Below are 9297 nucleotides of genomic sequence, written 5' to 3' on the forward strand. Positions count from 1 at the left end.
ATGCACTAGACCCAATTGTTAGATGAGCATCTGTGCCTTCTTTTTGTCTGTCTCCGTCTCGCAAGCCCCATGCTGTGGATACAGCCTGTCTTGGAGAAGCTTTGTGTGAGGCCTGGGATCTGCCTACCTGAAGGGCCCCACTTCAACCAGAAGAGTGTTTCAGCACGCGTTGAACTGTAAGGGTGCATATAAAAATCAAAAGGCCTTCACAGAAATGTAAGGTCAAGAGCAGCTTTAAATGTTTTCCTGAAGAGAAGTGTGTTTCCTTATATGTTTAAACAGCCTCCTGCAGTAGGACTGGATACACTCAGGAAATTTGGGACCCCGCAGCAGCATATTGTCGCGAAGCATGTTTTTACATTGGTGCAGAACGGACGACACTGCTGGGGGAGATGAAGAGGAGTGAAGGAGGACTCCAGAGGCGTTGGCAAAGCTGAAGGACGTTGGGTAAGATGGAGTGATGGTTGCAGTGCCGGTTGCAACTAAATTACTTAGTGAATTAATGGGTTTAGTGTATGTAAATTGTTTAGGATTTACAATACTGTATGGGAAAACAGAGCGTTTAACTGCAAATGCAGATGTGACATGACATTCTGTCCTGCTGGCTCTTAGTCAAGAGCATAGGGAAAAGAGAAAACGTAAACAGCTCAGGAAAAACATGCATTTTACATTGCAATGGGCGGTTAGTAAGGAGCTCTGATTCTTTATTCACGTACAGCTTATAATCTTTCTGGTGTTGAGGGAAAACATCCACATGTTGTTCATTTTTTTTTAAAAAAAAACAGCCTTCAGGACAATTTACGTAGTTTCTTCATGATGTTGAAGTCCAGGTATTCATCCAGAAAGCTGTTAGCAATCCCAGCTGCACCCAGGGTTATCAAGCAAATCAGAATTATCAAATTCATGTAAAAACCTGTTAACCTAGAAGTTGAAAGCAGAAAAATACTGTTATGAGCTGTACATGGTGTGGTTACAGTGAAACTGCTTGGCCACACTAGTTAAGAAGAGGTGTGTAGAAATCAGAAAGAATCACTGCAGCAACACTATCTTGGGGCATTCTGGTAATAAACCATTCCCACATGTGCCTTTTCTAAGGGAAAAGAGAGATTCCCAAGATCCTCACTATGGGAAAACTCTCCTCTGGTGTATCTAAATATCCACGTGGAAGTTAGGAACTTTCTCCAAGATGAAGCTACCTAATCCCATGACATGGAGACCTGTAGGTAAAGTCACAGACAAGCTTGAGCACCTGACTGCAACTCCATGTGTTAGGAGTGTGGGAGAAAAGCCTTTAGGGCTGAGGGAGAGGTGTGTGTGTCTCTCACAGCCACGTCTGTTGGTCAGGTTACTCTCCACTGAGCTGAGAGATCTGCTGCCGGTCATCACTCTGACTTGGAGACGGCCAAGTTGGATGAGGCTTTGAGCAACCTGGTCTAGTGGGCAGTGTCCCTGCCCACAGCAGGGGATTGGAACTAGATGATCTTTAAGGTCCCTTCCAACCCCAAGCCGTTCTGCGATTCTGTGATTCTTGGACTGGAAAGGAAGTGTTGATCCTAAAAATTCAGCAATTAGGGCACTTGCAGGGGGTGGCAGAGAGTCAGGTTATTTTATTTGTATGAAATGGAAGTCTGCTGCAGAAGAGGCTGGCAGAGCCCTTCAGCTGTGAAACACAGAGCTCGCCTTTTAGGCACATGAGAGCAGGGAGCCTCCCCTCCACACGTGCTCTCTTGGGGCCATTGCACTGGTGCAGACTGGTCTGATACACATGTCCTGAGTATTGCTGCTGGGTTGGCCTCTGCTGGCAAAGCAAACAACAAAAGAATTGGAGAGAGGTCTGAGGAGTTTGTTAGCCTTTGACTTATAGCTCGCTATTCCCATTCCCACAGAAGCTGAAGGGGTCAGGTGCTCAGGGCATGTGGGGAGCCTGAGAATCTCCTTGGTGCCCAAAGACTCAGTGTAAGTAGCCTTCTGGGCATGCCACATCTCGACACGGATTTGAAAGTGTTGACATATGAGATCTTCATTTTCAGAGGAGTCTTAAAAAGGTCTTTAGCTTAGCTCTTTAAGTGTCCCTCAGAGCCAGCTGGAGGGAAGAGCAGAACATGCAGCTCACTTGCAAAGGCCTCTTTTGGTCCTCATCAAATCTGAACTGCAATTCATGTTGTCGTCAAGTGCGCAAGTACGTGTTGCAACCAGCTCTTTGAGCACGCGGACCAGGTTTGTCTTTACAGCTGGCACAGCTGTAGTCAGTGATGATGGTTGAGACTCAGTGTGAAGACTACTTGCCTTCTTGCTACTAGGGCTGCTGGAGGCTTGGTGCATGTTCTGGGGCCGGGTTCTGCATGCCTGCCTCGTGCTGGCCTGTTGCTAGCTGAAGTGTCTGCTGGAGGTTAGCACCAGGCAGACCTTGTGAGCAAAGCTGTTTCCTAGGGCTGCAAGGCTGTCTCTCAGTTCAATGCAAAGAAATTAGAGCCTTACCAGAGCATAAAGCTCTAACAGTGAAGCCAGCCACTGTTCTTGGGCTTCCTTGAGAGGCTGAATCTATTGGTCTAAGAGTACTGAAGTAAAGCATGGGAAAGATTTCTTGAACAAAGGACTTTTTAGTTTGTTGATTAAAGAAAAATCCATTATGCTCTGCTTGTTTTGCTCCCTAAACTTCCATAATGGTTGCTAATCTTCTGGCTGGTGTTCATTGCATCATTTGAGTTATATTGTCTCTTACTGGGACATAGAAAATCACCTCTATATGTATCTCTGGAAAGCATAGACGCTCCCTCCTCTTAAGCAACAACTCTTCCAAAGGGGTTAAAGGATTGGTGGAGAACGGTAACATCGGTACACAAGCTATGGAAAATAGCATGACAGTCTGCTGCTGCTGCAGGATTATTCACTAGGAAATAGTCTGGTTGTTTTGTATCCTCCTCTAGAAATACACATCTCAAGTCTTTTAATTTTATGACAAGCACATATTGTGCTATTTTCTTTTTCTGACTGATAAGTCTGCTGGAAGAGGAGCCTTAGGTCAGGACACAGAAGACAGGCTTCAGTGGAACAAGAAACAAACTGTGTATTTGAGTTGTTATAGTGGAGGGCCGTTTGGCCAATGTGCACGTTTGATGAAGCAGAATTCATGTAACTAGATGCTGTGCACTTAACGTTCGTTAACATGTGCTTATCTGAAGCTGTGTTCTCTTATCTGTTTGGTCAAAGTTCATCAGCCTGCAAGGCCGGATTTGCTTACTTCCTTTAGTGCATTTTGTACAGCTGGAGTAAAGGTCTTAATGTGACAAACTGAGGGAAAATGAAAAGAGCACACAGGCAGGCACGGTGTGAGTCTTGCCCGAGCAGCCTCTCACCCTACAGCAGTCCTGAGTTGCAAAACTGTGCTTCTGTTTTCAGGCTTCCCCAAGTCTGGTTGCCAATATGCTCAGCCCAAAGGAAGCACCCACAAGGTGAGCATCAAACCTTTTCTCTCTCATGACCTATAGCATGTGTATGTCTCAACCCAGGCTTCTACTGTAACAGCCAGCCCTCTTCCCTGAGGGTTTCCGCATCAGACCTCTGGCTGACATTTTATACACGTTGCATTCAATTAAAGTCACTTTTCCCTGCCAGTCCTTGGCTTTCAGCCCAGCCTCAGACCACAGCCTGGAGCTTTCAACCTGCATTCACTTGGGAATTTCTTACCTTCCTTTCACAGACTGTGCATAACCATGGAAGTACTTGTAGCGGGCAAACACGTACAGCACACCCAGAAAGGAAGCTAATTCTAAGAAAGAAAAGATTATTGGTGGGGGGAGGGGAGAGGGTGACAGCCTGTTAGAAAACTAAAAAATGAGGATTGTAGATAGTTAACCACTTCAGTTATGTTTTCTAATTACATAGCTCTGGGAATTTCCATAGGTACCCATACCCTAGGAAGTTATCTTGAGATAGAATAATTCAAGACATACATGTATGCTGAAACATTCACTAGAGGAGGTTCTTGATATGGGTTTACAGATAGGGGTGGGCATAGGACTGTCCAAAAAAATCTGAAAGCACTCCATGTAAAGCAGATCTCAAGAATTGACAGGAATCTGTAGCCCCACCCCCCAATTCTAGTGGTTATCGCAGAGACAGGACAGTGGGTTGGAGCACTGTGGCTTGACCCAGCGCTGTCATTTCGTATTGCTATGGCAGTTCATGCTAAAGGCGAGTGTTTGTTTTGGAAAGAGAATCTTATTTATGTTGTTAATCACCTGCTTTGCATTTATATAGCAGCTTTTATCCAAGGACACGAGAGAAAGCTGTAGTGAAGTTAGCTTTCTGACCTCCCTGAGGGAGAAGTGTAAAGTCACCTCCATTTGATAGATAGAGCAGGGTGTGTGGGTCAGTCATATTTTCCAGGACTAAACAGTGCTAGTTTGTGTTCTTTCAAACCATGCAAGTGAGTATTACAGAGGATAGGTTTTACTGTGTTCTGGATTAACTCGTGGATACTGCGTTCTGGATTAACTCTGGATACTCGGCTGAAAAAATGACTTAAAGGGGAGGTTAACGTAATCCTTCTTTTCTTACATGTGACAGCACAGGTCAGCTGTGATCTTCCTTGATTCTAGTACCTGCCTGTGGGCACACTATTTCATATCCAGTTTGTGGACTTAAGTGGTGCTGCTTTGGATTTACATTGGATGTGCAGTGGAGATGGGACTTTGGCTATAAGAGAGTCCCTAAACCAAATTATTGTTTTGCAGCAAACATAGAAAACAGAGAAGAAAACTAGTTGTTCAGGAAGGAGAAAAAAAAACTTTCTCCAGCCCACAGACTAGCTGGGGAGGGGTTAATAAAGCAGAAGGCAAAAAAGTTAGGCTCTATCATATATTCTAGCTCTATGAGAGTCCACGCCATCACTGTTAGGTGATAGCACAGACCAACCTTGGAAAGTCCAACAGAGTGAGTGGTATGAAAGCTCTGTGCTGCCCGAGTTCGGACCATTTGGCTAAAACCTGCCCCCCTGCTAGGTGCCTGAGAAAATATAATAGGTCTTCCCAAGTCCCTGCTGCACATCTGAAGCATAGAATATCTATGGCTGGAGGAACTGCTGCTGCGAGCGTGTTTCAGTGCTCAGTGCTGTGTCGCAGAACAAACAAGTCATAGCCTCCTGGTAGTGTCACTCAGTTGGCTTGGAAAAACCCCAAGGTTTGCTGCCTTGAGCCTTATCAGCCAGAGCTGCAGCCACAGGGATGAGTCCTCTGACCTGAGCCTCCCAAAGGATGACAGCCGTGCTTGAGGTCCCATGAGAACTGTCCCAAAGTGTGCAAATAAATGTTAGTGGGAAGCATCTGGGAGCTGCTTTTCCAAATGATTTGCCCTGAAAATCCACTGAATGTATGATAAACGTGCCAGGTCCTGACACCTTGGTTTGCAGAGAGAAGCGAAAGCTGATGGGTCTGTGTGAAATGCCATGACAAAGCAGGGATTTCAGCATTGCTGAGCATCCTTCTAGGAGGGCTATGCTAAGGGAATGCAATTGAAAGAAGGGGGAAAGATGTCTATAGTCAATCACCTCCTAATAGAACAGATAGATTTTTAAAAGTTATATAAAACTTCTCAGCCCAAGATAAAAACAAAAAGTGTTTACCTTGATTACAAAACCATCCTGCAATCCAGAGGGCAGTCAGGAATACTGGGTAAAACTCCACGCAGTTTTGTCTGCAGAATAAATTTGAAAGAACATTAGTCTGGAAAGGAAAAGAACCATGGGTGGGATTTTCAAGAAGAACTGGCTTTGGCCTCATTTTATTGCCACTAAAGTTAGTGCTATTGAATCCAGTGGAAGCGCAGTCAAGCTAGCACTAAGCACTCTTAAAAATTATATTATTTGTAATTTCAAATACAAATTTATTTTTTTTTCTTTTTAAACCTTGACAAGGATCTGAATCCCAACTACATGGAAATAAATAGGACAAATAAACGTACATCAAATTCCTGTGCAGCAGAGGCAGGCAGGAATTCCCAGATGTGGATGTGATGTTAATCCCTGATCTCCATACTCAGTAAATTTTGTGGGTCAGCGTTCCTGGAGGAAGCACAGAGCTGTGCCCTGGGAGCTCGGCTTGCTCTGCTGAGGCCAACTGCCTTTATGAAGCGCTCTCAGGCACAGGCAGCACAATAGATATTTTTATGATGAGTACCATGACACCTTCACTTGCGAACGTCACCGGTTTTCCCACCAGTATTTTGTTGGGTTATCTTTTCTTGGTTGTTCTGAGTGCACTTCTTTTTAATTGAATTAATAAACCTTCCATATCTAACATATTATCTGATGGATTGTTATCCAATACAGCTACAGTTAGAGCAGATGGGATTGTCTGAAATAAATTCTTTTGCAGGGGATCATTAACTAAACACAAACTGAAGCCCTTGAGGACAACACTCTTTTCTTAAACTATTCCATTGTTATCCACGGCGAAGACAGAGATTTTCTGTGCTCATCTTCCCCATGTTTGGTCTTAGCTACAGTCCATGAGCTGATGACACGGTTTGCTAGATCCATATCATCTGAATTCTCTAAGTTACAATCAATTAGCTCGCAGCCCCTACTTAGGTTTGGGTAATCTCATTACCTAGTTTGATCAGAATTTGTGCAGTAACTGTTTTAAATGAGCTGAACTTACCCCATTAACACTAAAATAATAGCTGAATCATTTGAAAAGCAATCTGTTCATTACTTGTTTTCTTTTTTGAAAAAACAATGCAAAGAAAAGGTAGCATTTTAAAATAAAGTTTTTGCTTCTCTCCTGGACTGAATTGTTACTCAGTGCCACCATCTTAATAATTTCCAGACTTACTGTGCACGAAATGTTCTGTCAAATTCTGGAGCTCCAGTGACAGCTGGGGGCATGACCTTGTGCTTCATTCTTGATTTCCCCACCAACCAAGCAAAATGACCTGCAAGCAAAAGTAAGGGATCACAAATGACATGGCTGCTTGGTTCAGTTTTGTCCCTAACACGGTGGTAATTTTTTAATAGAGATCATTGTTCTTCAGCTCTTTCCTTTTCGTTTGACAGAAAGAGACCAAATTAGATAAACTAGTTTTTCACTACAAAATTTTAGACCTTGTCTTCAAGAGTGACATTCATGAGGAAGGGACAAAATTGCTATTTCAGAAATACATTCGTTCTCTTTTTGCATTTGCTACACCAGCTACGACTTAATTTTCCTGCTGCCTCATCCACATCCTAGAACTGTACAGCCTGGAGCTGGTTTAGCCACACTGCTGAGGCAGCGTCCTGCTTGAGCAGTACCTCAGTAGCCAAACCGCAACAGCGGAGGTCACTTCCCTACTTGTTTGAATAGCACGTGGTCATTTTGGTTTGGTGACCCTCAAAGCTATCATGCTTTGAAGTATGGGGCAGCATTACAACCTTAAGAAACAAAAATCTGGCAGCCATCTTTTAAAAGTTATTTACCGGTATCTTATAGCACGTGCTTTCCCATCTGTTCTTATTGTCTTGGACTCTTAAAATTCAGTATGTTGGAAAGAGGAGAGAGCTACAGCTTGGGGGGCTGTAGCCTGTTCCCTGCTCTCCCCCTCATCTGCTGGAGAGCTCTCAGAGCTACCTGCTGGAGGGCGTGTGCTGTTTCCACTTCCACTGACTGGAGCTGATAGTACTTACCTGTCTTGCAAAAAACCAATTTTTTTAGAACTGATGCAGTGCCATGAAAAAGACAGATTACTTACTGTACAGTGACTAAAAAAAGATAGATTACTTACTGTACAGTACTGTTACTTAACAAAAACCATCAAAAACTATCTCCACACTTCCAACCCGTATTTCACTTGTGCTGTATGTACGCGTACCTCATTTTAGTAATGTCCTTATTGCAAAAGTCTCCCCTTGAAAACTGAACAGAGGCTCACAAGGACAAAAGGCAATACACAGACAGCAACTTTCTGTATGCAGCAGAGCTACTGAGCATCGCCCTGTTTGACTTTAAAACTCTCTGGCTACCTGTAGTTATTTTCCTGACTGTGTCGTAGACACTGTGAATGAGAAGCTCAGTATCCACCTCGTACCTAAACTTTACTTGGATCCAGAAACCAGGCACCCACCTGAGTTCACTGAAAGGACTTGTCTAAGGGGCAAGTCTAGAGCTTCTGTCCTCCCTTCTGGGAGAAGTGGCATTAAAATACAGCTGGAGATCTTACGGTGCTGCCCTGTGCACCTCTTAGGTTTCAGCCTTATGGTCAAAGCCTTTTCCCAAAAAAGCATTTTGCCATCTGTCTTGTCCCCGTATAAGTGATTACGGGCTGTGTTCAGGTGACCTCTGAACCTCTTCTCTCCAGGGACCAGTCAGAGCTCCTCAGCTATGTCTCTGTGAGGCAGGTTTACAGGACATGTCATTGTATTTGCACCCAGCAAGACCTCCTCCGCTACCACCCGTGCATCTCTTGTTACGCTTGGTAGTTCATCTGTTCTTTGCCACCTTGAGGCCCTGGTAGTGGACAGGGTTTAGGAAACATGCTTCAGGGAACAAGAATTGTCTCTGAGAAATATTTTCCCAGAAAACTTAACTGAAAAGTTGCTTTTTAACTTCTGTTGCTGATTGCATCCAAATCACTTGGGAAAAAAAGCCTTGAATGGATGCTGGATAAAATAAAGTCACTGGGGAAAATAAGATTAAGGCACTGTAGGGGACAGATCATTCTTGTTGGCCCAGTACAATTAACCAAAGCAAATCGTCAAGGCCATGGTATAACCCTGGCTTCAGCTGTAGCACTATTTTCCCTTGGTATTGCTTGGTCAGCAAGGCTCTAGTTTAAGGGGCAGAGATTTGCATGTGGGAGAGTCTGGTCAACCATACACGGAAACAGGTTGTAATAGTACAGCCAACCATCATAAACTCCCCTTCTTTAGCGGCTTCCACTGTGATTGATGGGAACTTTGCTTCCTTTAGGAACAAGCAGGCTTTTACATGCCAGTGAAAGCCAGGCTGTGGCACTGTGTAAAGGGACAACCGGAGTTGTGCCTGTCACCTTGAAAGAAAAGGTGAGCCTGGCACGCAGAACAAGATGAGTGCCAACCAGAGGCTCACAAAGAGCTCAGGAGAGGAATAATTACTATATTTTTTGTTAAATGCATAGGACTTGCCTTTTAGTTCCTTTCTTCTGAATGGAAAGTAGTGATGCAACTCAAAATTTAAGTTTTGGGATTATAGTTTAGCAAGGGCTAAAGTAAATAATAAAGCAGTGGGAGAGCCCTTCTGCCCCACCCACTGGAGGTGCTGTCGTGAGGACTCCAGAAAGCAT

The 9297-nt window shown here is 44.0% G+C and overlaps 1 protein-coding gene across 1 annotated transcript in view; it reads right to left on the minus strand.

The window, feature by feature from the left end:
- Nucleotides 1–788: 788 nt before the first annotated feature.
- The window catches only part of MGST2 (microsomal glutathione S-transferase 2), a 10897-nt gene continuing 2388 nt past the window's right edge, over nt 789–9297 (minus strand). Inside the window, exons 2-5 of the mRNA XM_009865377.1 lie at nt 6834–6933; nt 5624–5694; nt 3688–3769; nt 789–921 (exon numbers count right to left, since the gene is read on the minus strand). Of these exons, the coding sequence (XP_009863679.1) occupies nt 789–921; nt 3688–3769; nt 5624–5694; nt 6834–6933 (386 nt within the window). The remainder of the gene's footprint in view (nt 922–3687; nt 3770–5623; nt 5695–6833; nt 6934–9297) is intronic.

The sequence above is a fragment of the Apaloderma vittatum genome, unplaced genomic scaffold (assembly GCF_000703405.1).
Source record: "Apaloderma vittatum isolate BGI_N311 unplaced genomic scaffold, ASM70340v1 scaffold14862, whole genome shotgun sequence".
Classification (NCBI taxonomy): domain Eukaryota; kingdom Metazoa; phylum Chordata; class Aves; order Trogoniformes; family Trogonidae; genus Apaloderma; species Apaloderma vittatum.